Below are 27734 nucleotides of genomic sequence, written 5' to 3' on the forward strand. Positions count from 1 at the left end.
CGCCTCGGCCTCCCAAAGTCCTGGGATTACGGGCATGAGCCACCGCGCCCGTACATTCATTCTTTAGATCGCAACTGAGATAGGGAGAAGATCCCTCCCCACCCACAGGCCTCTGTGCGTCCTGCATTACAGCCCCAGTTCACCCTGGACATAAGCTGCCTGCTTACTCATCTGTCTCCCTGACTAGTTACCTGGACCATGGCAACAGCCTCTTCACTGGCTCTCTGCCTTCCATTTCTTGTGAACCCAGCAGCCAGAATGGTCTCTGATCTGACCATGTTGCTGCCTGTGTAAAACCCTCTGTGGCTCCCTATTACCCCCCAGAACAGAGGCCAAACTCCTTACAACATTCGCAAGGACTTCACCTTCCAGTCTCTGCCTGATTCTTCATCCCTATCTCTCACCACCTTCCACCATGTGGAATCCTTTCAGTTCTCCAAACTGGCCGTTGTTTTCTGCATCAAACACTCTACTCCTCATTTTTTGCCTGGCCTAACTCCCTCAGTGCCCAGCTTAGACAAAAGCCTTCCCTATACCACTGCCCTATACTTCTCTGCCCACTCAGCCTCGGGCCTTACCCCTTTGTCGGCCTCCCCCATAGACTGTCAGCTCTGAGAGGGCAGGGGCCAACTCCGTCCCCTCCTCTGCTGTCTTTCCTGGCATCCAGCAAGGGGCCTGCCACCTAGCGTGCTGAATGAAAGAATGGACCTCGGGGTTTGAGTGTGGAAGCCTGGGCAGGTCTGTCCTGGGGCTGCTGCATCCCCAGTGCTTAGTCTAGGGCGCAGCACCAAGAGTTCGCAGCTGTTTCAGGAAGAAGGCAGGCAGGTGGGCCGACCCGAGAAACGCACATTATACCTCCGGGGAAGTGAAGGAAGGGATGACAAAGCAAAGTTTGAGGGCTCCGAGAAGCTCTCAAGAAAACAAATCCAGCCTTGAGCCCACTCCTGTAACTCCAGGCTTTGGAAGACGGAGGCAGGTGGATCGCTTGAGGTCAGGCGTTCGAGACCAGCTTGGGCCACATGGCGAAACCCCGTCTCTACTAAAAACACAAAAGTTGGCTGGGCGTGTTGGCGGGCACCTGTAATCCCAGCTTCTCCGGCGGCTGAGATGGGAGAATCGCTTGAACCTGGGAGGAAGAGGTTGCAGCGAGCCGAGATCCTGCCACTGCGCTCCAGCCTGGGCGACAGAGCCAGACCCTGTCCCCAATATACATATCAGACGAGAAAAAAAATAAGAAAGTTTTAAAACAATTTTTTTGGCTTTTTTTCTTTTTCTTTTGAGAGGGAGTCTCGCTCTGTCGCCCAGGCTGGAGTGCAGTGGGTGGCACCATCTCGGCTCACTGCAAGCTCCGCCTCTCGGGTTAATGCCATTCTCCTGCCTCAACCTCCCGAGTAGCTGGGACTACAGGCGCCCACCACCATGCCCGGCTAACTTTTTGTATTTTTCGTAGAGGTGGGGTTTCACTGTTAGCCAGGATGGTCTTGATCTCCTGACCTCGTGATCCGCCTGCCTCGGCCTCCCAAAGTGCTGGGATTACAGGCGTGAGCCGCCGCGCCAGGCCAGCCTTTTTTTTTTTTTTGAGACAGAGTTTCGCTCTTGTCGCCCAGGCTGGAGTGCAGTGGCACGATCTCGGCTAACTGCAACCTCTGCCTCCTGGGTTCGAGAGATTCTCCTGTCTCAACCTCCCGAGTAGCTGCGATTACAGGCGCCCGCCACCACACCCGGCTAATTTTTTGTATTTTTAGTAGAGACGGAGTTTCGCCACGTTGGGCAGGCTGGTCTCGAACTCCTGACATCAGGTGATCCGCCCGCTTCAGCTTCCCAAAGTGCTGGGATTACAGGCGTGAGCCACGGCGCCCGGCCACAAAAAAAATTTTTTTTTTTTTGAGATATTGTTTCACTCTTGTTGCCCAGGCTGGAGTGCAATGGCGTGATCTCGGCTCGGCCTCCCAAAGTCCTGGGATTACAGGCGTGAGCCACCGCTCCCGGCCCGAAAAAATGTTTTTAAAAGAAAGAAAAGGGAAACAAAACAATCACTTACACCTTCGGACCACTCACAAGAACGATGGCACCGCCCTCCTCTCCGCCCCCTCACCAAGATGGCCGCCCCCAAGGGAGTGGGCGGGTCTGAGGGGCGGAAGTTACGCACGAGCGGAAGTCCGTCCTGCCGTTTGGCCGCGGGGCGCCTGGCTCAGCGGCTTCTGCGGGCTGCGAGGAGCGGGATGTTGCGGGCTGGGTGGCTCCGGGGCGCCGCGGCGCTGGCGCTGCTGCTGGCGGCCCGAGTGGTGGCAGCGTTCGAGCCCATCACCGTGGGCCTAGCCATCGGGGCCGCGTCGGCCATCACCGGCTACCTGTCCTACAGTGACATCTACTGCCGCTTCGCCGAGTGCTGCCGGGAGGAGCGGCCGCTCAACGCTTCGGGTACGGCGCGCGCGCGAGCTGTGGGTCGGCGCTGCGGGGGGCGCGGGGGCGCGGAGGGACGGCCTCGTGGGCGCCTGGCACGGACCGGGCCCTCGGCATCTAGACGGCGGTGGTCCCAGGTGGGGTGGGCGGGGAGCGGATGGGGCGGCCCCGGAACCGTTCGCGGGAACGCAGAAGCGGTGCCTTCGCAAACGGTCTCCAGATCGTGGGGCTGCCCCTGCGTCTTTCTAAAGCTCCCTTTCCTGGGGATCACAAGCGGAAGAAACGGAAAGTAGGTGGGCGGCCTTTCTGCGCCCTGCCAACCCTATTAAGTAGCTTTCAGACGTGCTGCGTCGCCCAGAAAGCCCACATTTGGCCCTTGGTTTTCCTGCAGGCCAGCAGGGGTGGCTGGGATTAGCAAGCGCTCGGTCAAGCGATGGTTCATCTCTGAATGAATGAACATTTAGCTTCCTTATCAGACCTCGAAGCGTTAAGAACCTCCACATAATCTTGAAAGTGGCATCGTTTGACTGCCTCGGCCCTAGGGTTTGGCAGACACCCTGCTGTGTCCCTGGATAATCTGTGCTTCTTGCTTTGGCCAGCTAAGAAAGTGCTGCGTTGCTGATGCATTTTTAAGATCTGTTTCTCTCTCTCTTCTGGGGCTGTTCTTGCAGCTCTCAAGCTGGATTTGGAGGAGAAGCTGTTTGGACAGCATCTAGCCACGGAAGTGATTTTCAAGGCGCTGACTGGCTTCAGGAACAACAAAAATCCCAAGAAACCACTGACCCTTTCCTTACACGGCTGGGCTGGCACAGGCAAGAATTTTGTCAGTCAAATTGTGGCTGAAAATCTTCACCCAAAAGGTCTGAAGAGTAACTTTGTCCACCTGTTTGTATCGACTCTGCACTTCCCTCATGAGCAGAAGATAAAACTGTACCAGGCAAGAGAACCCGCTATTATCTCGTCCGCAGGCCAGTCGGACTGGTCCGGGTGACCTGCTCACTAACTCTGGCCTCTGCTTCTCTTTCCTTTGTGTTGCTGTAGCCCCCGGCTCCACTGAGTTAAGGCACACTTAGTCCAGGTAGTTACAAAGCTCTCCTACAACATTTCTCTTACTTGGTTCCAAAACAGTCCAGTGGGGTAGGGCATGTTATTTCCATTAGAAGATGGAGCCAAGGGCCTGGCGCCCTGGCTCACGCCTGTAATCCCAGCACTTTGGGAGGCCGAGGCGGGTGGATCACTTGAGGCCAGGAGTTTGAGACCAGCCTGGCCAATATGGTGAAACCCCATCTCTACCTAAAAGTACAAAAATTACCTGGGCACGGTGGCACACACCTGTAATCCCAGCTACTTGGGAGGCTGAGGCAGGAGAATCGCTTGAACCTGGGTGGCAGAGGTTGCAGTGAGCTGAGATCGTGCCATTGTACTCTGTCTCAGAAAAAAAAAAAAAAAGGCCGGGCGCAGTGGCTCATGCCTGTAATCCCAGCACTTTCAGAGGCCGAGGGGGGCGGATCATGAGGTCAGGAGATTGAGACCATCCTGGCTAACACGGTGAGACCCCGTCTCTATTAAAAATACAAAAAATTAGCCGGGCATGGTGGCGGGCGCCTGTTGTCCCAGCTACTGGGGAGGCTGAGGCAGGAGATGGCGTGAACCCGGGAGGTGGAGCTTGCAGTGAGCCGAGATCGCGGCACTGCACTCCAGGCTGGGCGACACAGTGAGACTCTGTCTCAAAAAAAAAAAAAAAAAAGGGGGATGTAGTCAGGGCCAGGTGCACTGGCTCACGCCTGTAATCCCAGCACTTTGGGATCCGCCGAGGCGGGCGGATCACCTGAGGTCGGGAGTTCGAGACTAGCCTGACCAACATGGAGAAACCCCGTCTCTACTGAAAATACAAAATTAGCCGGGCGTGATGGCGTGCGCCTGTAATTCCAGCTACTTGGGAGGCTGAGGCAGGAGAATCGCTTGAACCCGGGAGGCAGAGGTTGCAGTCAGCTGAGATTTTGCCACTGCACCCCAGCCTGGGCAACAGAGTGAGACTGTCTCAGAAAAAAGAAAAGAAAAAAAAAAAATATGGAGCCTGGAGCCAAGAGAAGCAAGGTGACTTACTCCTTACAATCTTTGTAGCAGAGCAGGACCTTGAACCAAAACCTCCCAACTCCCAGTTGACATGGTAACCACCTTCTCTGGTGAGTGAAGGGATTCCACATCCCCAGTAGTGCAGTTGGTGAGAAGGGGCAGTCAGTCTTCAAGGATTGCTCGGGCGTGGCTTCATTCAATGCTGCCCACCTCTGGTGCAGCCACAGCTTTGCAGTGTAGCCTAGAGGTCTTTTTTCTCTTAAACAGGTTTTATTCCCTTTGTTCCTCCCATCCTTCATGTCCTTGGCATTGCTTTCTTCAAAGGAAGCCTCAAAGAACTGAACCTTGAGACCGTTTCTCCTTTTGAGATATTGTTTCCACATTCATTTTATATTAAGTTGTCTAGGAGGGTGAGTTCTCATTTAAATGAATGTTGCCCTTGTCAAGGTTAACATTCCCACTGGCAACATAGCAAGACCCCATCTCTACAAAAAATAAAAAAATTAGCCAGGTGTAGTGGCATGCACCTGTAGTCCCAGCTACTTGGGAGGCTGAGATGGGAGGATCGCTTGAGCCCAGGAGGCTGAGCCTACAATGAACCATGGTCATGTCACTGCATTCCAGTCTGGGCGACAGAGTAAGACTCTATCTCAAAAAAAAAAATTCCTCCTGTTGGGTGGGGACTGAAGAAAGAAATAGAAACTTAACTGAACAAGGAAGTAGAAGTGTTTGCCCTACAAACTGACATGAGACAGGGAAGACTGCCAAAAAGGAAGGAAGGAAGGATTTTCTTGTTTTTTACATTCTTTATAAATCTCTGGAAACAGAGTACTATAAATGGATGAGGGCATGTCTGGGGGAGCTTCATGGTATAGCCTTTCACACTTTGGGGTTAAGGGCTTGTTGCCTGAGTGTCTTTATGTTTGTTACAAGAAAGCATCTGGAATAGATGCTTTTCATGAAATGCCCTTGAGTCAGCTCTGTTGGTCTGGGGCACTGTGCACTGTGCAGGTCTTGATCCAGTTCCTTATTCCTCAGTATGTCTGATAGTACTAACTTGAGATTGTAGTCCAAGAGAGATGAAAACTATGGCTAGGTTAGCAGCGAATGATATTCACGGATTTTGCCGGGTGGCTCATTCCTGTAATCTCATCACTCTGGGAGGGTGAGGTGGGTGGATCACCTGAGGTCAGGAGTTTGAGACCAGCCTGGCCAACATGGCACAACCCTGTCTCTACTAAAAATACAAAAATTAGCCAGGCATGGTGCAGGGGATGGGGGCGCCTGTAGTCCCAACTACACAGGGGGCTGAGGCCGGGGAATCGCTTGAACCCAAGAGGTAGAGGTTGCAGTGAGCCGAGATCACACCACTACGCACCAGCCTGGGGGATAGAGTGAGACCCTGTTTCCAAAAACAAACAAACAAAAAAGAATCACGGATCTTGCACCTCTTATACCTTTAAAAAGTCACATTTAATATGTCATTTGAGTTAGGAAAAAACTTCTCTGCATTTTAGCATCTATCTCTGCCAATTTCCACTTTTTAGAGAGAAGGTTTTAGAAAAGCTGCTACCTAGCGAGTGGGGGTGAGGGTGCCGTTCTAAGAGCTCTGACCTCGTCCTTCAGTGCATGAGGAGCAGATGGAGCCTGCGCTCCTTTTGGTGCACCCTTTGAGCTTCGCATCCTATTTCTTCTTTCACGGTCGGTCCAGGACCAGTTACAGAAGTGGATCCGCGGTAATGTGAGTGCATGTGCGAACTCTGTTTTCATATTTGACGAGATGGATAAATTGCACCCCGGGATCATTGACGCAATCAAGCCGTTTCTAGACTACTACGAGCAGGTTGACGGAGTGTCTTACCGCAAAGCCATCTTCATCTTTCTCAGGTCAGCGGGAGGCGGTTTTTTGGGGCATACAAGCCCTTCATTCTCTCAATGATAAAATGAGGTCCTGAGGACCATCAGCACTTTGTTTACCAGGACAAAAGTGCCTGCTTTGCACAAGGCACTTACCTACTGCTTTACTTTTCCTTTGCCAGTCTCAGCATGGCACACAGTGTGGGTTGTGGAAATGAACTAAAGAAATAATCACTGGGCCAGGCGCGGTGGCTCACACCTGTAATCCCAGCACTTTGGGAGGACATGGCGGGCGGATCACCAGGAGATTGAGACCATCCTGGCTAACATGGTGAAACCCTGTCTCTACTAAAAATACAAAAATTAGCCGGGCGTGGTGGCGGGCGCCTAGTCCCATCTACTCGGGAGGCTGAAGCAAGAGAATGGCATGAACCCGGGAGGCAGAGCTTGCAGTGAGCCGAGATCACACCACTGCACTCCAGCCTGGATGACAGAGCGAGACTGTCTCAAAAAAAAAGAAATAATCACTGATAGCAGGCAATTTTAGCTGGGCATGGTGGCATGTGCTTGGAGTCCCAGCTCCCTGAGGAAGTCGAGGCAGGAGGATTGGTTGAGCCCGGGAGTTCAAGGTTTTATTGAGCTATGATCATACCACTGCACTCCAGCCTGGGTGACAATCAAGACCCCGACCCTAAAAATGAAACAGAAATGAAAACAGTTAATTTTATTAACTGTGCATGTTGGTTTTTAGGGTTATAAAGGGCCATAGCATTATCCCAGCTAGTTGTGAATAAACATTTTAGGTTCCATGAGAGCAGACACTTTTTTGTCTAGTAGCACTCAGTAAATATTCTTTGATGAAAAATAGATCTTTGGCCGGGTGTGGTGGCTCACACCTGTAATCCTAGCACTTTGGGAGGCCAAGGTGGGCAGATCACTTGAGGTCAGGAGTTCAAGACCAGGCTGGCCAACATGGTGAAACCCCGTGTCTACTAAAAATACAAAAATTAGAAGGGGCATGGTGGCGGGTGCCTGTAATCCCAGCTACTCAGGAGGTTGAGGCAGAAGAATCGCTTGAACCTGGAAGGTGAAGGTTGCAGTGAGCCAATATTGCACCACTGCACTCCAGCCTGGGTGACAGAGTGTTTCAAAAGGAAAAATAGACTTAGAGCAGGTTCATTTCTTGGTAAGACACAGAAGTCTTTTTTTTTTTTTTTTTTGAGACTGAGTTTCATTTTTGTTGTCCAGGCTGGAGTGCAATGGCATGATCTCGGGTCGCCGCAACCTCTGCCTCCTGGGTTCAAATGATTCTCCTGCCTCAGCCTCCCGTGTAGCTGGGATTACAGGCATGCACCACCATTAGCCTGGCTAATTTTTGTGTTTTTAGTAGAGATGGGGTTACTCTATGTTGGTCAGGCTGGCCTCGAACTCCCGACCTCAGGTGATCCACCTGCCTCGGCCTCCCAAAGTGCTGGGATTACAGGTGTGAGCCACCACGCCCAGCAGACACAGAAGTCTTAATGTGTGATTTTAATCTTTATTTCTCTGGCAAACTCAGCAACGCAGGCGGGGACCTTATAACTAAGACGGCTCTTGACTTTTGGCGGGCCGGAAGAAAGAGGGAAGACATTCAGCTGAAGGACTTGGAACCTGTACTGTCTGTCGGAGTCTTCAATAATAAACACAGTGAGTCCACCAGGGTAAAGGAGCCCCTTAACTGTCCAGCAGTGAGCCGTCTGCTCTTTCATTGAGTGTTTCACAAAGCCACAGGATCCCACTGGATTTCCTTGCTTTGCTAAAGTCAGGAATTTTCTTAGGGCATACTGTCCTAGAAACCAGTGAATGAGTGTCCAGCTGAGTCCTACATGGGCTTGTTGCACACTGACAAGAGACTCTCTCAGGGGGTACGGACATGAGGAATATGCTGAGGGTCGGGATTGGAGCTTGGCCACGTGGCGGTGGTGGCAGGAAACCCAGCTGTGTTTTGTTCCGCAGGTGGCCTGTGGCACAGTGGACTGATTGACAAAAACCTCATTGATTACTTTATCCCCTTCCTGCCTTTGGAGTACAGACATGTGAAAATGTGTGTGAGGGCCGAGATGAGGGCCCGTGGTTCTGCTATAGATGAAGACATTGTCACAAGAGTGGCAGAGGAAATGACGTTTTTCCCCAGAGACGAGAAAATCTACTCAGACAAGGGATGCAAGACTGTGCAGTCGCGGCTTGATTTCCACTGACCTCCTATCCAGATGGGGTAGGAGACAGCTGGGAGGCTCCGCACACCAGAGGCCTTGCCTTTCAGAAGAACCCTGAAGACCGCTTTGGGGTTTTGCCTGTTTGCACCTTAGACTTTTGGGATATAGAATCTTTTTTTTGAGACGAGGTCTCACTCCATCATCCAAGCTGGAGTGCAGTGGTGCAATCCTCAACTCACTGCAACCTCTGCTCCAGGTTTGAGTGATTCTCATGCTTCAGCCTCCCAAGTAGCTGGGATTACAGGCATGAGCCACCGTGCCCAGCTGGGATATAGAATCTAAGAGTTGACTGTGGAAAACACGTGAATGTATTGTGTGCATTTGTCATTTAGCAAGATGACAGCAGTCCAGCTGTTCTTTGCAGCTGAAGATGAACTTTTAAAAATCCCCTTCACACTTAATGCACTGACCACGACGGAAGTGCCTGAAGACAGCTGTGCGTGGCAGGCCCGGCCATAGCTTCTGACCCACAGCACCCGCGCCTCAGAAGTTACTGTCACAACTAAAGGAGTCCAGGGACTTGCTGCAGGCTGGGGGGCACTGGGTGGTTCTCACCAGCAGGCTGGGGGGCACTGTGTTCTCATTGGCCAAAAACATCCTTTTGCTCTGTTTTGTTCTTTACACAGAGTTCACTGACTTGAAGTATATTCAGTTAAAATCGGGGGTGGAGGTGCAGACGGCATCTGACCGGAGAATGTGGCCGGTGCCCGCTGAGCACTCTTGATCTGAGCTGACCTGTCTGTGTGTGGGGTGGGGCCTTCACCTAAGACCTCTGCAGCAGACCTGGACAGACAGGTCCCTCCCGTCTGTCCATTGCTCTGGCTGCTAATACAGCCCTGGTTGTGGAATCCTTCACTATCTCAGCTGGTATCAGCCCCAGCCTGCCTTGTGCCATATCTCAGCTTGGCTTTCTGCTAGAGTCCCCCCAACCATATATCATAGAGTTGAATCACAATGAGACCGTTGGCTTTGAATTTGAGTCGTTGGTTCCCATGGTGAGATGCTTGTTAGGACTTTATACTTGGGTCAATCTCTCACTTTATTTTGTAGAACCATTTGAAATCCTAGGATGTGCTTGTTCTGGAAGGATGACATGGGCCCAGACTGAACAAGTCAGCTTGATCTTAAATGATGGAAGTATAGGACGTTGCTTATTTTAAAACAAGGGAAGGACACAAAATGGAATGACTGCTTAGTCCTTTCTCAGATACTCTTAAAACAATTTTTTATTGTTAAATTTGTGGTAATACATGGTCACAACCGTGGATCAAACAAGGTCAGTCTAAAGTGGCAGGTCCTAGGTGTGACCTGATACCACCACCGTTTGTGGCAGCACCAGGCTGGACTGCCCTGATCCCTGGGACGTGAGACTTAGCTTCCAGCCAGTGTGAATCATCGTGTCTGCCTCATAACCGCAGCACAGCTGCAGACACAACGACCTGCAGCATTTTTACATAAAAATATGGTAGAGTTAATTTATGACATGGAAATGCCTTACGGGTAGCACACTTAGTCTTGAAAAAAACACCAAGGTGACGTTTAAAATTTTTAGTACGTATCCTCAAATTGGAGCTAAGTTATACTACCTTTATAACCTTTTGGGCATCTGGTCGAGAGGAGACAAGATTTTCTCTGTTTACAGTGATGCAATAAATATGTGTTTGCCACCTTTGGACTGCCGTTACTGATTTGTAACTTGAAAAGGCCATGGTTGATCATGACCCCGCCTCCCCCACCTCCCTTGTAAGATGTGGTCGAGAGCTTTATTGACCTACTGACTATAAAATAGTAAAGCCTAGATTTTATCATGTGAAATGCCACTTGCTAACTCTTTTTTTCTAGTTTATTTGGTTCCAAAGTTCAGAACAAATTTCAGCAGCACAGCTGTGAGACTCACCGTATCTGGGACAGGCAGGTGGGCAGTCAGCGCGACACAGAAGCAATATTTACCTTAAAGGCTCTTCCCCAGACAAATAGAAGTTAAATTAGCTGATGGATATTTCATCAAAGAGATGGACTTTCTCCCAAAATTAACGTGGGAGGGAACTGAGGTGCTGGTAAAGTAAAACTCACCTCTGACATCCTGAACCTGAGCTCAGGTGAGGAAACCTAACCATTGAAACTGGTAAATAAATCCTGGCCGGGTGCAGTGGCTCACACCTATAATTCCAGCACTTTGGGAGGCCGAGGTGGGCTGATCACCTGAGGTGGGGAGTTTGAGACCAGCCTGACCAACATGGAGAAACCCCATCTCTACTAAAAATACAAAATTAGCTGGGTGTGGTGGCACATGCCTGTAATCCCAGCTACTACGGAGGCTGAGGCAGGAGAATCGCTTGAACCTGGGAGGCAGAGGTAGTGAGCCGAGATCCTGCCATTGCACTCCAGCCTGGGCAATAAGAGTGAAACTCCGTCTCAAAAAAAGAAATCCTAGTTATGCTAGTCTGATCTCAGCTTAATTACACATAACCCGGTATTGTCTGGTCAGTGACTGGCTAACACCCACCCTCTTCACAGGATTGAGGATTAGCAGATTTACTAGAAAGCACAAACCCTCATCACCATCACCCCACCCACTCCCTTAATTTTTCAACTGAAGTTACTCAATTCCCAGCAGACTGACTTTCTAGGTCTGGTTCTCAGTCTTAATGCAGTTCCTGTTCCACCTACACTGCCTCATCTACTAAGACTGAACCTTCCAAAACTGTCAGGGGACCCATGTTCTCTAACTAGGGACTTTTGGTGCCTGGGCCACACTCTTCAAATGAATGATTAGACCTAATCTGTGACTCCCAGGGACATAGCAGGCTGGCTGCAGCTCAATACCAAGAACTTTCTAACGCTTGGAGCCATCTTTAGGTGCCCTGGGCTGCCCTAGCGGGACCCCATGCAGGCTGGGAAGTCATAAGGCAGAGGGTTCCTGCATTAGACCTGCAGTCGAGGCCACAAACTCGTCTTCTGTGCCTATTAGAAGTGGTCCCACCCCATGTGGGAAGTGAGGAGCGCCTCTGCCCAGCCACCCCTTCTGGGAGGTGAGGAGCGCCTCTGCCCGGCCGCCCCGCCTGGGAGGTGAGGAGCGCCTCTGCCTGGCCACCACCCCGTCTGGGAGGAAGTGAGGAGCACCTCTGCCCAGCTGCCCCATCTGGGAAGTGAGGAGCGCCTCTGCCCGGCTGCCACCCCCTATGGGAAGTGATGAGCGCCTCTGCCCGGCCGCCCACTCTGGGAAGTGAGGAGCGCCTCTGCCCGGCCGCCCACTCTGGGAGGTGAGGAGTGCCTCTGCCCGGCCGCCCCGTCAGGGAGGTGAGGAGCGCCTCTGCCTGGCCGCCACCCCATCTGGGAGGAAGTGAGGAGCATCTCTGCCCAGCTGCCCCATCTGGGAAGTGAGGAGCGCCTCTGCCCGGCTGCCACCCCCTATGGGAAGTGAGGAGCGCCTCTGCCCGGCCGCCCACTCTGGGAGGTGAGGAGTGCCTCTGCCCGGCCGCCCCGTCTGGGAGGTGAGGAGCGCCTCTGCCTGGCCGCCACCCCGTCTGGGAGGAAGTGAGGAGCGCCTCTGCCCGGCCGCCCACTCTGGGAAGTGAGGAGCGCCTCTGCCCGGCCGCCCACTCTGGGAAGTGAGGAGCGCCTCTGCCCGGCCGCCCACTCTGGGAGGTGAGGAGCGCCTCTGCCTGGCCACTCCGTCTGGGAAGGGAGGAGCGCCTCTGCCTGGCCGCCCCGTCTGGGAGGTGAGGAGCACCTCTGCCCGGCCGCCACCCCGTCTGGGAGGAAGTGAGGAGCACCTCTGCCCGGCCGCCCCGTCTGGGAAGTGAGGAGCGCCTCTGCCTGGCCGCCACCCCGTCTGGGAGGAAGTGAGGAGCGCCTCTGCCCGGCTGCCCCATCTGGGAAGTGAGGAGCGCCTCTGCCCGGCCGCCACCCCATATGGGAAGTGAGGAGCGCCTCTGCCTGACCACTCCGTCTGGGAGGTGAGGAGCGCCTCTGCCCGGCCGCCCCGTCTGGGAGGTGAGGAGTGCCTCTGCCCGGCCGTCACCCCGTCTGGGAGGAAGTGTGGAGCACCTCTGCCCGGCTGCCCCGTCTGGGAGATGAGGAGCACCTCTGCCCGGCCGCCCCGTCTGGGAGATGAGGAACACCTCTGCCCGGCTGCCCCGTCTGGGAGGTGAGGAGTGCCTCTGCCCGGCTGCCACCCCGTCTGGGAGGAAGTGAGGAGCACCTCTGCCCGGCCGCCCCCTCTGGGAAGTGAGGAGCGCCTCTGCCTGGCCGCCACCCCGTCTGGGAGGAAGTGGGGAGCGCCTCTGCCTGGCTGCCCCATCTGGGAAGGGAGGAGCGCCTCTGCCCAGCCGCCACACCGTCTGGGAAGTGAGGAGCGCCTCTGCCCGGCCGCCCCCTCTGGGAGGTGAGGAGCGCCTCTGCCCGGCCGCCCCGTCTGGGAGGTGAGGAGCACCTCTGCCCGGCTGCCACCCGGTCTGGGAGGAAGTGAGGAGCGCCTCTGCCCGGGCGGCCCCGTCTGGGAAGCGAGGAGCACCTCTGCCCGGGCAGCCCCGTCTGGGAAGCGAGGAGCGCCTCTGCCCGGGCGGCCCCTTCTGGGAAGCGAGGAGCGCCTCTGCCTGGGCGGCCCCGTCGGGGAAGTGAGGAGCGCCTCTGCCCGGCCGCCCCGTCTGGGATGTGAGGAGCGCCTCTACCCGGCTGCCCATCGTCTGGGATGTGAGGAGAGCCTCTGCCCGGCCGCCCCGTCTGGGAGGAGAGGAGCGCCTCTGCCCGGGCGGCCCCGTCTGGGAAGCGAGGAGCGCCTCTGCCCGGCCGCCCTGTCTGGGACGTGAGGAGCGCCTCTGCCCGGCTGCCCTGTCTGGGAGGTGTACCCAACAGCTCCAAAGAGACAGCGACCATCGGGAGCGGGCCATGAGGACGATGGCGGTTTTGTTGAAGAGAAGGGGAGGAAGTGTGGGGAAAGGAAGGAGAGATCAGATTGTTGCTGTGTCTGTGTAGAATGGGGTGGGCATAGGAGACTCCATTTTGTTCTGACTAGGAGAAATTCTTCTGCCTTGGGGTGCTGTTGATCTATGGCCTTTCCCCCAGCCCCATGCTCTCTGAAACATATGCTGTGTCAACTTAGGGTTAAATGGATTAAGGGCGGTGCAAGATGTGCTTTGTTAAACAGATGCTTGAAGGCAGCATGCCCTTTAAGAGTCATCACCACTCCCTAATCTCAAGTACCCAGGGGCACAAACACTGCAGAAGGCCGCAGGGACCTCTGCCTAGGAAAACCAGAGACCTTTGTTCATGTGTTTATCTCCTGACCTTCTCTCCACTATTATCCTATGACCCTCCCATATCCCCCTCTCCGAGAAACACCCAAGAACGATCAATAAATACTTCATAAATTTAAAAAAAAAAAAAAAAAAAAATAGAAAGAGATAATCACAATCTAGTACTAGCTAGGCCCAGTATAAGCTTCTATTCAATATTTGATACACTGCTATGCATATTTATTAATAAAAGCAATTATTAGATTACGGGTTGAGATAGTACACAAGTACTCAATGCAATTAACTTAAAGTTGTTTAGTATATGAAAGCTTTCTTACAAGCAATTAAATTAAGCAGCAAGAGTAACCCCAAACAGAACTGATCACTTTGTTATTTTCCAACAACAATTGCAATGTGTTAAATTTCCCAATTAAGGTAGTTGGCCACTGGTTACGTCTTTAGCTTCAAAATAAAAACAAAATCACATTAGAATCTGTTTGGCAACTTGGTGTTTAAGCAGCCAGATTATATTTTGGAAATAGTGTGATAAAAAAAAAAAAAAAAAAAAAAAAAAAAAAGAAGTGGTCCCTGCAGTGCTCTCTGCAGCAGCCGCACCCATGGGAGCACTGCCCACGTGCTGGGACACAGGCATGTTGCATAAAATAAGGTGTGCTTACCTTAGTCTACCGCACTGTTCCTGCTGGCATCTCAGCTGTGCTTGAACTCCGTGGCTGGGTGTCAGGAGCTCCAAGAACCCCACAATGGAGGGCGACTTCCCAGACCACTGGGCGAGGGGACAGAGCCATCCTAGGATTCTCAGATCCCTGTGTGAGACTTCGTTTCCTTCCAACCTGGATTGTTCTGCTAGGTCTTCACTCGCAGCCTTACCTCATAAGGCCTACAGTGGAGGGTAGCTTCTCCCTCTTCAAAAACGTACTCACCAATGACACATGCAAAATTTTATTGTAAAACGGTAGCCATTTGCATTTATAAAGAAAGACACCGTTCTCAGCATCCTCAGAAGGGGCAGCTAAGCTTTATAGAAGGTTTTGGGGATTCTGATTGAACGTAACAAATAATAGTATAAATGAGGAAGATTTAATATGGCAAAATTCACATAATTTAGAATCCAGCAGAGAGCACGTGTGGCTCATTCAGAATGGACAGTGAAGGGCCACCTTTTGCAAAATGGAGTGACTGGCAAGTGACAAGTTGGAAATACTTTTCTTGCAAGACTGGTTCTAACAAATGTTGACAGTGTTGCCAAAATCACTCCCACAGCTCCCATTGTTGCTAAGGTTAAAACCCTTGGAGAGGCTGTTTCAGGCTTATCTGTGGTGCCTGAAGGCGTCCTCTTACCTACATGTCCTTCATCTAAACACTTCATTGCCCCTGGCAGCATCCGCTGGGACCATCCTGGGACAGAGCTGGCTCATGCTCCAGCCACATCCCCAGCGATGCCCTCCTGTGGAACAAATGCCATGCATGTGTGCTTGGGCTCATTTCCAGTAAAGATACATCACAGTCTATGTAATAATGACGGGAACTTAAAAAAAACACACACACAAGGCCAACAACTTAGAATCTGAGCAGTCTCTCATAATGTTAAAAATCATTTTAAATAAAGTTACCACATTTTCAATAAAACTTATTCATCCTTCCTTGAAACAGAAACACTTGGAATTAAAACATAATTTGTAAAAAATCATGAGCCCTGTGATGAGTGGGCTGGGAGCTGGCTCCTTCCTTCTGTGCGTGTTCGGGAGGCTTCACGTCCTCGCCCATGGTCCCTGGGTGGCCTGCAGGCACCAGGGGGTGGAAACAATGCCAGGGAGAGTTCCTGTCACATCAAACAGGAAATATTCACTGGATTCCTCTTCCAGGGAAAGGAGCTGGGGGTGGAAGTGTGGAAGGACTGAGTGTTGTTTCTTTACCAACTCCAGGCAGTGACTCTGGCTGCCAGTCATGACTGTCAATCATCGTAGTAATAATCTAACTTGGTGAACACTGTTTTGCAGCCTTTATCCGAGAAAACTCTCTCCTCTTTGGGGAAAAATGTCATCTCCTCAGCCACTCTGCTTACAATGTCTTCATCAATTTCATAGCCTCGGGACTGCATTTCCACTCGGATACACATTTTTAGGTGTTTGTATTCCAGGGGGAGGAAGGGAACAAAATAATCAATGAGGTTCCGGTCAATTAAGCTGCTGTGCCAGAAGCCACCTGGGAAGAAGAAACAAGGTGCTGTTCATCCACATCCACCCACCCGCCCTATACATGCCTCCTGGGGGTCACTCACCTACCCTCCCATCCATCCCACAAACGTCTACTGGGGGCCACCTATCCATGCCACACACACCTACTGGGGGTCACCCACCCACCCCCCACACATCTACTAGGGGTCACCCACCCTCCCATCCATCCCACGCACACCTACTGGGGGTCACCCACCCTCCCATCCATCCCATACACACCTACTGGGTGTCACCCACCCTCTCATCCATCCCACACACACCTACTGGGTGTGCCCTCTCCCTTGTGGAGCTCCAGATCAGTGGGGAAGGCAGATGTTAACAGGCACCTGCACATTGTAATGCTTCTGTGACAGCGGAAAGGGATACCCTCTTTACATTGCGGGCTGGGGGAGGCCTCCCAAGGTATGACTTAAGAGATCAAAGACGGGAAAGAGGTCCTGGGGCCCAGGAACAAGCAGAGAGGCAGAGTGGGGAAATCAGAGTTCCACAGAAAGCGGGAAGCAAGAAGAGTTCCCGGGAAGGACTACCAGCCACGCCCCTGTATTTGGGAACTTTTTGACTCTCCCTGGAGTTTCAGCAGCTGGACTAGCAACAGGGAAGCCTGCTGCCGCTGCCACAGTGCCCAGCCCCTGCAGAGCATGTGGGCACCAAAACTAGCCTGGGGAGTGCAGATGTGCAGCCCACGCCGGGCTCCCTGTGAAGGCCTGGGCTTGGCCGTGTTTTCTCCCCTGAATGCGGGCTGGCTCTGCACCTGACCCGTCCACTCCTCCTGGGTTCCTGGAACTCCTGACCCAGGACACCTCCTCCCAGCCCCAGATGACACAGCACACACTGCGTCGCCCACGAGCCCATGCGTGTCTTCTACTGAGCTGATTCCCTTCTGGTCTGCCATGTAATTCTGGGGCTCCGTCCCCAACCCAGGCTCCTCCTCATTCACTGGGTTAATGCTTTTCATGCCCAACAATGCTTTGCACACAACTGGTAGTCAATAAATGTGTGGCTGACTGACAGAGTGGAGCCTGGCCAGGGAAAGAACAGAACCAACCCTGAATGGGAACGAGGGGCTGTCTCGCTATCACGAGCTCACGTGGGAGGCTGGTTCTCAGAGGCCTGCTCTGTGCCAGGCACACCCTGGGCCTGGGGACACAGCTGAGGGCGGACGGCCCTCATGGCTTTACCACTCTAGGGCAGGAGACACCCGACAAGCCAGGAAACAATCTCAGATGGTGCTTGAAGCGGCGAATGCCACACAGCAGAACGGACATGGAGAGCGGGAGGTGGAGCGGGCTGGGCAGGACCTCAGGGCAGAGCCCGAGCAACAAGGACTCAGCCACGCAGACCCAGGAGTGACAGCAGAACAGGTGACCTCAGGCAGCCCTGAGACTTTACAGTCATCTCCTGAGGACTCCCAAGTTTGCTCTCCCAGCCTGATGGCCTCCCTGGAGCTTCGCGGCTCTGCTCTGATGCCCTGATGCCATTGCCCACTGAGCTTGCCCGTCCTTCCTGCTGTCCCTTCCCTTCAATGGCAGTGCCACCCTTCCCATCGCTCAAGCCAGGTCCTTGGTTCTTCTCTCGTTCCCACATACAATTCTGCAGGAAGTCTTACAGGTTCCACCTTCAAAACACACCCAGAACCCAACCGTGTCCCTCCACCCCCACTGCTTCCACGCTGGGCTCCCCGCCCCTGTGGCTGTGGGTCTGTCCTCCACCCAGTTGCCAGCAAGGTCCTGTGAAGGCCCCATCAGATCACAGCACCAGCTGCCCAGGACCCTCCAGGCCTCTCTCTTCCACTTGGAATAAGATTCAAGGTTCATCATGGCCCACCAGGCTTTCCACGGTCTGCACCTTCACCCCAAATCTCGCTTCTATCACCTCCCGTTCCCCTCCTCTGTTTATCCTCAACCAGTCACAGGGACCCCAGGCACAGGCCCCCCTCGGGCCCCTGGACGTGCTGTCTGCACTGGGGAATGCTTTTTCCTCCGACATCCACATAGCTCACTCCTTTGGGTCAGCCCAAATGCCACCCTCACAGGGAGCCTTCCCTGTCCACTCTATTAAAGCAGAGCCCTTCCTTACCGTGAACCCCAAAGCCTTTCTTGATTTTTTCCCTACTGGCCCCGGGGGGAAAGATATATATATGTCCATGTGTGTACATGTGCGATGTGTGCATAGGTACTGCATGTATACACACAAACACATCACACACATCAACATATCTATCCCTCATCATCTGATACATTCTTTATTATCACTAGGATGTAGGATCGATAAGGGCAAGAATTTCTGTGTTTGTTCACTGCTGTGTCCCCAGTCCTAGGTATGATGCCTGGCACTCACCAGATGCTCCATATACACGTGTGGAATGAATGTTCAGCCATCTGCCTGAGGCCACAGTCAGTATGTGGGCCAGGGCTGCCCGACTCCCAGGCTGGCACTCCTGAGCACCGTGTAACCTCCATAGCGTGGATTCTAGGCCACGGGGCTCATCTGCCTCAGCATTAGGCTAAGGTTTCCACTGCATGTGCTCATGTTTTTTGGCAAGGCAAGAAACTATCCAACATGTTACAAAAGACTTGTCTTGCCTCAGTAGTATTCCACTTGCACACACTGACATACCGTACCCCATGCTGTTCACTAACTGTAGGATGAATTTCCTGGCAAGTCTGTTTCAAATGAGCCCTTCTGTTTTGTCATCTCCAGAACCTGAAGCGCAAAGACTTGAACAGCCAGCCCTGCACAACTCACAGGTCTTAGCCAGTGAGTCAGCCTCCATCAGGCTGGCTTTCCACCTCCCCAGGTTCAAGGTCAAAGGTCTCATGACATTCCCTGGAGAAGTAGTGAGCTAAAACTTAAAAGCTCAGGTTTTAGAATCAGAGATACTGAGCAGGCTGCATGACCCTGGGCAAGCTGCCACATCTCTCTGAGTCTCAGTCTCTACCCTGCGAGGTATGGTGAAGACTGAGTGAAATCCGCAGGCAGACTGTTTCACACGGCGCCCAGTACAAAATAAGGGCCCAACCGCTATTTGGCTGTTGCTCTTGGGCATTGCAGAGAAAGGGAGGAACTAACAGGTCATCTCTCCCCCTGAGCTGCCCACGGCATCCTTCCTTGCTCAACCACTGGCTCTTTCTTCTACAAAGAAAATAATGTAGCTGAAGAAAATGGGGGAACTGGCTGGGCGCGGTGGCTCATGCCTGTAATCCCAGCACTTTGGGAGACCGAGGCGGGCGGATCACGAGGTCAGGAGATCGAGACCATCCTGGCTAACATGGTGAAACCCCGTTTCTACTAAAAATACAAAAAATTAGCCGGGCGTGGTGGCGGGCGCCGGTAGTCCCAGCTACTTGGGAGGCTGAGGCAGGAGAATGGTGTGAACCTGGGAGGCAGAGCTTGCAGTGAGCCGAGATTGTGCCACTGCACTCCAGCCTGGGCGACACAGCAAGACTCCGTCTCAAAAAAAAAAAAACAAAAAAACCCCAGCAGGCCAGGTATGTAGCTCATGCCTATAATTCCATAATTCCAGCACTTTGGGAGGCTGAGGCGGGAGGATCACTTAAGTCCAGGAAGTCAAGACCAGCCTGGGAAACATAGGAAGACCCCGTCTCTACAAAAAAAAAAAAAAAAAAAAATGAGCCAGGCATGGTGGCACAAGCCTGTGGTTCCACCTACGTGGGAAGCTGAGGCTGGAGGATCACTTGAGCCTAGGAAGTCAAGACTCCAGTGAGCTGAGATCACACCACTGGACTCCAGCCTGGGTGAAGAAGTGAGACTCTGTCTCAAAAAATAAGCTGGGCACAGTGGCTCACGCCTGTAATCCCAACACTTTGGGAGGCTGACGTGGGCAGATCACCTGAGGTCAAGAGTTCAAGACCAGCCTGGCCAACATGACAAAACCCCATCTCTACTAAAAATACAAATATTAGCTGGGCGTGGTATGCACCTGTAATCCCAGCTACTCCGGAGGCTGAGGCACAAGAATTGCTTGAGCCCAGGAGGCAGAGGTTGCAGTGAGGCGAGATTACGCCACTGCACTCCAGCCTAGGTGACAGAGTAAAACTATCTCAAAAATAAAAATAAAACAGCACTTGTCAAACATTAGTGTTCATAAAAGTTACCTGGAGTTTGTCAGCAAAGATTTCCCTCATGACTCGGAGGGGGACTGAGAATCTGCATTTCTTTCTACCCAGCTCCCAGGTGATGCTGACAGTGACCCCGACGCTTTAACACTTAGGGTGCAGGATTAGGAACCAGATGGGACTGGCGGTGGATGGCCCTACTCACTGTTCTTGTTATTGAAAACCGACACAGACAAGGCGTGTTCAATGTCTTTGAGCTTGATGTCTTCCCTCTGCTTTCCACTCCTCCAGAAATCCAAAGCCACATCTGTGATCCTCTCTGCTCCAGCATTGCTGCAAAACAATCCCAGTGGGTAAGGACAGGGTTTTCTCCTGGAGCTCAGAGGCTTGGGCTCAGGGCCCATCCATCATGTCCTAGCCCTGACCTTACCTGAGAAATATGAACATGGCTTTCTGGTAGGAGACCCCATCCACCAGGTCATAATAGTCGAGGAAAGGCTTGATGGCATCTATGAGGCCTGCATGCATCTTATCCATTTCATCAAATATGAAGATGGACCTCGCACAGGCACTCACGTTGCCTCGAATCCACAACTGTAACTGATCCTGAATTACAAGGGGAAAAAGCCAACACAAAGTTCTCAGCCAGGGCCATCAATCAGCTCCTTCTACCACTAAGAACCGCAGCTCCACTTACAGACCACCGTGCACTCGGCACTAAGAACTTTACACGCCCAAAATCTTCTTTGTTCCTACCAACCCCATGGAATGGGCACTATTGTTCCCATTTTACAGATGAGGGAACTGAGGCACAGAGAGCGCTTACTCCACTTGCCCAAGACTATATGCGGCAGAGCTGGGACCTGAACCCAGTCCTGTCTCACTCCAAAGCCCGATACTTGTTACGGTTCCCGTGCTGCAAGATGCTACACGGATGCTGTCAGAGCTGCTGCTCTTTTGTCATCAAAGGGGCAATGTGGGATGTCATGAGGATACTGATTTTTATTTAAAAAGGGGGTGGGGTTGGGCAAGGTGGCTCACACCTGTAATCCCAGCACTTTGGGAGGCTGAGGCAGACAGATAAGTTGAGGTCAGGGGTTTGAGACCAGCCTGGCCAACATGGTGAAACCCCATCTCTATTAAAATACAAAAATTAGGGCCAGGCATGGTGGCTCATGCCTGTAATCCCAGCACTTTGGGAGGCCGAAGTGGGCGGATCACCTGAGGTCAGGAGTTCAAGACCAGCCTGGCCAACATGGTGAAACCCTGTCTCTACTAAAAAAAATACAAAAAAATTAGCTGGGCATGGTGGCAGGTGCTTATAGTCCCAGCTACTCAGGAGGCTGAGGTAGGAGAATTGCATGAACCTGGGAGGCGGAGGTTGCAGTGAGCCAAGATCACGCCACTGCACTCCAGCCTGGCGACAGAAGAAGACTCCATTAAAAAAAAAAAAAAAATTAGTCAGGCATAGTGGCGGGCGCCTGTAATCCCAGGTACTTGGGAGGCTGAGGCTTGAGAATCACTGGAACCTGGGAGGTGGAGGTTGCAGTGAGCTAAGATCGCCCCACTGCACTCCAGCACTCCGGCCTGGGAGACAGAGCTAGACTCCGTCTCAAAAAAATAAAAATAATAAAAATAAATAAATAAATAAATAATAATAATAATAATAAATAATAAAATTAAATAAATAAATAAAATAAACAAGGATTCACTCAGACCTGTTAGGCTCCAGCAGCCAAGGTTTCTCACTCTGGTGACCAAACTTATATGCAATAACAGGGAACATGCACTGAGTGTTCACTATGGGTACAACAATATTCTAAGCACTGTTCATATAACTTTTTTTTTTTGACAGAGTCTCGCTCTGTCACCCAGGCTGGAGTGCAAAGACATGATCTCAGCTCACTGCAACCTCTGCCTCCCAGATTCAAGTGATTCCCTTGCCTCAGCCCCCTGAGTAGCTGAGACTACAGGCACCTGCCACCACGCCCAGCTAATTTTTGTATTTTTAGTAGAGATGGGGTTTCACCATCTTGGCCAGGCTGGTCTTGAACTCTTGACCTTGTGATCCACCAGCTTCGGCCTCCCAAAGTGCTGGGATTACAGGTGTGAGCCACCACGCCTGGTCTGTTCATAGAACATTTTACTGTGACCTCCCAAAACCCATCACGGTGGTTACCATTGTGCTCCTTCTTTCATTGTGCTCCTTTCATTGTGCTCCTTCTTTCATTGTGCTCCTTCTTTTACAAACGAGAAAACTGAGGCACAGACAAGTGAAGTAACTTTGCCCAAAGTCACAGTTATTGTTAGTGAAGCCTCAATTCTAAGATGACCAACTCATCCTGATTCGTCTAGAATGGTTCTTGTTTGTTTGCGACAGGGTCTCACTCTGTCACCCAGGCTGGAGTGCAGTGGCTCTCTGCTCACTGCAGCCTCGACCTCCCAGGTTCAAGCCATCCTTCTGCCTCAGCCCCCCAAGTAGCTGGGACTACAGGTGCGTGCCACCATGCCTGACTAATTTTTTTGTATTTTTTTAGTAGAGATGGGGTTTCACCATGTTCCCCAGGCTGGTCTGGAACTCTTGAGCTCAAGGGATCAGCCAGTTTTGGCTTCCCATAGTGCTAGAATTATAGGCATAAGCCACCACACCCGTGGAACTTTCGCATTTTAGTACAGAACTGCTGGACAGTGGGTGACCCACACGCTCACCCAGACAGAAGGGAAAAATGTGTTCACATTTTTCCATAGATACAGTCAGGGATAAATAACTGATTGAGGCCAGGCATGGTGGCTCATGCCTGTAATTTCAGCACTTTGGGAGGTAAAGGCAGCTGGATGACCTTGAGGTCAGGAGTTCCAGACCAGCCTGGCCAACAAGGTGAAACCCTGTCTCTACTAAAAATACAAAAATTAGCTGGGTGTGGTGGCAGGTGCCTGTAATCCCAGCTACTTGGGAGGCTGAGGCAGCAGAATCACTTGAAGCTGGGAGGCAGAGTTTGCGGTGAGCCGAGATCGAGATTGAGATCGTGCTACTGCACTCCAGCCTGGATGACAAGAATGAAACTCAGTCTCAAAAATAAATAAATAAATAATTGACTGTTTTGCCCATCTTGCAGGTCTGTTACAAGGATCTAAAAGGCAACAGTTAACATTTATTTGTAACATGCACCAGGTACATGTTACACACTTGACAGACAGAGCTCCCTGGATTGTTACAGGCAACACTTTGTAAGTCAGAATCTGAGTCTCAGGTCAGGCAACTTTCCTAAGACTATGGAGCTGGGAGAGTGTTAGGACTCAAATCCAGATGTGTCTGCTGCCAAAGCGCAAGCTGCTAATCAGTGAGTTCAACCATAAAAGCTGTTTGCGGCTGGGCAAGGTGGCTCACGCCTGTAATCCTAGCACTTTGGGAGGCTGAGGTAGGCAGATCACTTGAGGTCAGGAGTTCGAGACCAGCCTGGCCAATGTGGGGAAACCTCATCTCTACTAGAAATACAAAAATTAGCTGGGTGTGGTGGCACATGCCTGTAGTCACAGCTACTTGGGAGGCTGAGGCAGGAGAATCGCTTGAACCGGGAAGGTGGAGGTTGCAGTGAACCGAGATGGCGTCACTGCACTCCAGCCTGGACCACAGAGTGAGACCCTGACTCAAAGAAAAAAAAAAAAGGCAGTTTACAACAGTAGGTTCAACAAACTTAGGACTCTACATGTTTCCTCTTTCACAAAATGAGTGAGACGTGGCCAGGCATGGTGGCTCACGCCTGTAATCCCAGCACTTCGGGAGGCTGAGGCAGGTGCATCACCTGAGATCAGGAGTTCGAGACCAGCCTGGCCAAGTTGGCAAAACCCCATCTCCACTAAAAATACAAAAATTAGCTGGGCATGGTGGCAGGAGCTTGTAATCCCAGCTACCCGGGAGGCTGAGGCAGGATAATTGCTTGAACCGGGAGGCAGAGGTTGCAGTGAGCTGAGATCATGCCATTGCACTCCAGCCTGGGTAACAAGAGTGAAACTCCGTCTCAAAGAAAAAAAGAAAAAAATGAGTGAGAAGCGTTGATCTCTAAGATGGATTTGATCATGTCCACCTCTAAAATCCCATGACCCTACATACTCACTGGACCGATTTTCAGAACCCACCACAAAGCTTTGATGGTGTTAACTGCTCCACGCATCTCAAACTCTAACTCCTACACCTTTCCAAGGGGAACTGAGACATGAACCGTTTTCAGGGCTCACTCATTTCAACATAGAACTCCCAAATCTCATCCCATAACAAAGAGACCCCAAACCCAACGACATCCAGGAAGGGATTCCAAACTTCCATCCTTGCCTTGTACAAGGTGATGTTTGAAGCATGTGGAAAGTGCAATGTGGCCACAAACAGGTGGACATAGTCACTGTTCAGACCACCCTCGTAAATATTCTCTGCGATGATCTTGCTGACGAAATTTTTGCCGGTGCCTGTCCACCCGTGCAGGGAGAGCGTGAGAGGTTTCTTGGGCTTTGGGTTGTTTATGAAACCAAACACAGCATTTAAGATGATTTTCTTTGCAAGATGCTGTCCAAAGAGCTTGTTGTCCAGATCCTTCTGCAGTGCTGAGAAAGACAAAGCCGATCAGGAGTGGGGAAGAAACAGTGGCAAAATGTAGCCACATTTACAGCCCATGAGAAAGCCAGCAAAGCCGTCTAGACGCCCTCCAAGCACCTTGCGAAACCTCAAGTACTGCGGTCTGTAAGCTCCTGGCCCAGAGGGGACGGCGGTCCAGGGAGCCCTCCCTTTGCTGGTCCTGCCTATTCTAAAGCCCTGGCCCGACTCCTTCCCGAAAAGCGCCTTGGTGCCACTGCCACTGCCACCAGTTTGCACCCCTAACCCCTGTGCTGCTCCTCCCACCCCAAGGCAGAGCCAGGAAAGGTAGCAGTTTGGTCCCTCCTGGTCGGCTCCGGAAGAGTCCTCACCATCCTTCCTGTCTCCTGCTAGGCTAGAAAGGAGGCAGAACCCACTTCGGAGGGAGGTTACCACTGGTCCACCCCTAGCTTAGCGCAAAGTAGGCCAACCTGCAGCCCGGCTCCTCAGGTCTCCGACTTAAGTCTGGCCCGCCTGTGGTCGTGGCCGAGGAGCCAGGCCTCATCCTGCAGGCGGGCCGTTTGGCTTCCGGGGTCCGGCCCCCGCGGACTCAGCTCTGCCCAGGCCCGGCCCTCCTGGGATGCGACCCCTACCCCGGCCTGGCTCTAGTGCCACCCCCCAGCCCCAGCCCCAGCCCCAGCCCCAGCCCCCGCTCCTGAGCCCCAGCCCCCAAACTCCGCTCCAGCCCCAGTCCTAGCCCGGCCCTACTGCCATCCCCCAGCCTCCATCCACCATCCTCAATCCCCCAACCCCAGCCAACCGCCCTGGTCCTAACCCAGCCCTAGTGCGATCCCCCAGCCCCACCCCCAGCCCCAGCCCCCGGGCCCCGCTCCATCCCCCAGCCCCAGCCCCAGCCCCCAGGCCCCGCTCCAGCCCTAGTCCTAGCCCGGCCCTGGTGCCATCCCCCGGCCTCCATCCTCCATTCTCCATGCCCTGGTCCTAGCTCAGCCCTAGTGCCATCGCCCAGCCCCAGCCCCAGCCTCCTCCAGCCCCCGCCCCAGCCTACCCTCCCGGCTAAGGCTCCGCTTCTGCCCGCAGCACTCGGCGAAGAGGCAGTAGAGACGCGGGTAGATGTAGCCGGTGAGGACGCCGGCCAGGGCCAGTCCCAGGCTGATGGGCTCCACCGCCTGCACCACGGACGGCGCCAGCAGCAGCAGGCCCAGCGCGGCCCGGCCCAGCTTCATGCCCGGACCCGCGCCACCCTGCTTGTTCTCGCGCCGACCGCGAACCGGTGCCGCCGCCAGACCCACGCTTCCGGTTCCTCCTCTCGCGGAGGCCATCTTTCTTCAGGGCAGCCCTCCCTCCGACGCCGGCGGCCGCCATCTTTGTTCGGTACAAAGCCCTGTTTTGCTTCCGGAAGCTCGGTTCTGCACCGCCTCTGTTGGCCACGTGTTTTTGTTTATGGACGTTATTTTTGCCAGGCATGGTGGCTCCTGCCTGTATTCCCAGCCCTTTGGGAGGCTGAGGCGGGCTGATCACCTGAGGTCAGGAGTTCGAGACCAGCCTGACCAAAATGGTGAAACCACGTCTCTACTAAAAATATAAAATTAGCCGGGTATGGTGGTAGGCACCTGTAGCCCTAGCTACTGGGGAGGCTGACACATGAGAATCGCTTGAACCCAGGAGGCGGAGGTTGCAGTGAGCCGAGATCTCACCACTGCACTCCAGCCTGGGAGACAGAGCAAGACTGTGTCCCGTACCCGCAAAAAAAAATAATAAATAATAATAATAATAATGGATGTTATTTTTTAGAACAGATTTACAGAAAAATTGAGAAGATAGTAGAGAGAGTTCCCATGTGCCACCCATCCCTGCAATTTCCCCTATTACTAAAATCTTACATTATTAGTATGCTACATTTGTTAAAATTAACGAAGCACTGTTGTTATATTAACTAAAGTGTACAGTTTATTCGGATTTCCTTCGTTTTACTTAATGCCTTTTTCTGCTCCAGGTTTCCATTCAGGATACCACATTACATTTACTTGTCATGTCTTAGACTACTGTTAATGACAGTGTCTCAGCCTTTTATTTTTATTTTTATTTTAGCTGGAGTGCAGTGGCATGATCTCAGCTCATTGCAACCTCCGCCTCCCAGGTTCAAGCGAGTCTCCTGTCTCAGCCTCCCGAGCAGCTGGGATTACAGGCACACACCACCATGCCCGGCTAATTTTTGTATTTTTGGTAGAGACGGAGTTTCACCATGTTGGCCAGGATGGTCTTGATCTCCTGACCTCGTGATCTGCCCGCCTCAGCCTCCCAAAGTGCTGGGATTACAGGCGTGAGCCACCGCACCTGGCCTCAGCTTTTTATTTTTGATGACCTTGATAGTTTTGAGGAGTACTGGCCAAATCTTTGGTGGGCTGGCCCTCTATTGGGATTTGATGTTTTTCTCAGGATTAGACAAGCGTTATGGCGTTTTGGAAGGAAGATCACAGAGGTAAAGTGCTATGCTCATCACATCCTACCAAGGAAGGGTTCTTACTGTCAATGTTACTTATCACTGTTAGTGCTGACTTGATCACTTGACTGAAGTAGTGTTTGTCAGGTCTCCCCACTGTATACTTACTCTTCTCCCCACCCCTCTTTTCTCTACTGTACTCTTTGGAAGGATGTCCCCATGCACAGCCCACACGTAAGGAGTGGGGGATTTTGCTGCACCTCCTTGGGGGCAGAGTATCTACAGGAATTATTTGGAATTCTGCATGGGAGATTTGTTTCTTCTCCCCCATGTATTCAATCATTTATATCAGTATGGACCATTGTTATTTTATCCTTTGTTATACTACAGTACTAATTTTTTTTTCAAATTGTTCTCATTTTGGCCACTGGGAATTTGAGTGGTTCCTTGTGCTCCTTTGACATACACCCAGTATATACCAGTTTATTTGGGTTTGAGTGCTTCTTTCCTGACACTACAGGATACTCCGGGCTCATCTTGTATTTCCTGC

The 27734-nt window shown here is 52.2% G+C and overlaps 2 protein-coding genes across 4 annotated transcripts; one reads left to right on the plus strand and one right to left on the minus strand.

The window, feature by feature from the left end:
- Window positions 1-2145: 2145 nt before the first annotated feature.
- Window positions 2146-10263, plus strand: TOR1B (torsin family 1 member B). Of its 3 annotated transcripts, XM_054501204.2 has the most exons (5): window positions 2146-2421; window positions 3075-3340; window positions 6191-6366; window positions 7895-8022; window positions 8332-10263. In XM_054501204.2, the coding sequence occupies exons 1-5, from the start codon at window positions 2223-2225 to the stop codon at window positions 8571-8573; spliced, it is 1011 nt and encodes a 336-aa protein (XP_054357179.1). In that variant the 5' UTR covers window positions 2146-2222; the 3' UTR covers window positions 8574-10263. The 3 variants fall into 3 exon arrangements, 1 of the variants encoding a protein (XP_054357179.1); XR_008504567.2 differs by lacking the exons at window positions 6191-6366; window positions 8332-10263 and having other exon boundaries at window positions 2161-2421; window positions 3075-3481; window positions 7895-8018; XR_008504566.2 differs by lacking the exons at window positions 7895-8022; window positions 8332-10263 and having other exon boundaries at window positions 2161-2421; window positions 3075-3481; window positions 6191-6327.
- Window positions 10264-14772: 4509 nt separating this feature from the next.
- Window positions 14773-26152, minus strand: TOR1A (torsin family 1 member A). Its single transcript, XM_054501205.2, has 5 exons — window positions 25790-26152; window positions 24490-24755; window positions 20590-20765; window positions 20365-20492; window positions 14773-16051 (listed from the first exon to the last, which is right to left on the minus strand). The coding sequence occupies exons 1-5, from the start codon at window positions 26061-26063 to the stop codon at window positions 15801-15803; spliced, it is 1095 nt and encodes a 364-aa protein (XP_054357180.1). The 5' UTR covers window positions 26064-26152; the 3' UTR covers window positions 14773-15800.
- Between the last annotated feature and the right edge of the window lie 1582 nt (window positions 26153-27734).

The sequence above is a fragment of the Pongo pygmaeus genome, chromosome 13, assembly GCF_028885625.2.
Source record: "Pongo pygmaeus isolate AG05252 chromosome 13, NHGRI_mPonPyg2-v2.0_pri, whole genome shotgun sequence".
Lineage (NCBI taxonomy): Eukaryota > Metazoa > Chordata > Mammalia > Primates > Hominidae > Pongo > Pongo pygmaeus.

What these genes read in the sequence shown, in the direction of transcription:
- TOR1B (XM_054501204.2), top strand. Translation starts at nt 2,223, where the DNA reads ATGTTGCGGGCTGGGTGGCTCCGGGGCGCCGCGGCGCTGGCGCTGCTG. An exon ending in AGAAGATAAAACTGTACCAG is followed by an intron (nt 3,341 to 6,190) that starts GCAAGAGAACCC and finishes CGGTCGGTCCAG; the next exon opens with GACCAGTTACAGAAGTGGAT. An exon ending in GCCATCTTCATCTTTCTCAG is followed by an intron (nt 6,367 to 7,894) that starts GTCAGCGGGAGG and finishes TGGCAAACTCAG; the next exon opens with CAACGCAGGCGGGGACCTTA.
- TOR1A (XM_054501205.2), bottom strand. Translation starts at nt 26,063, where the DNA reads ATGGCCTCCGCGAGAGGAGGAACCGGAAGCGTGGGTCTGGCGGCGGCA. An exon ending in CAAACATCACCTTGTACAAG is followed by an intron (nt 20,766 to 24,489) that starts GCAAGGATGGAA and finishes CTTGTAATTCAG; the next exon opens with GATCAGTTACAGTTGTGGAT. An exon ending in GCCATGTTCATATTTCTCAG is followed by an intron (nt 20,493 to 20,589) that starts GTAAGGTCAGGG and finishes ATTGTTTTGCAG; the next exon opens with CAATGCTGGAGCAGAGAGGA.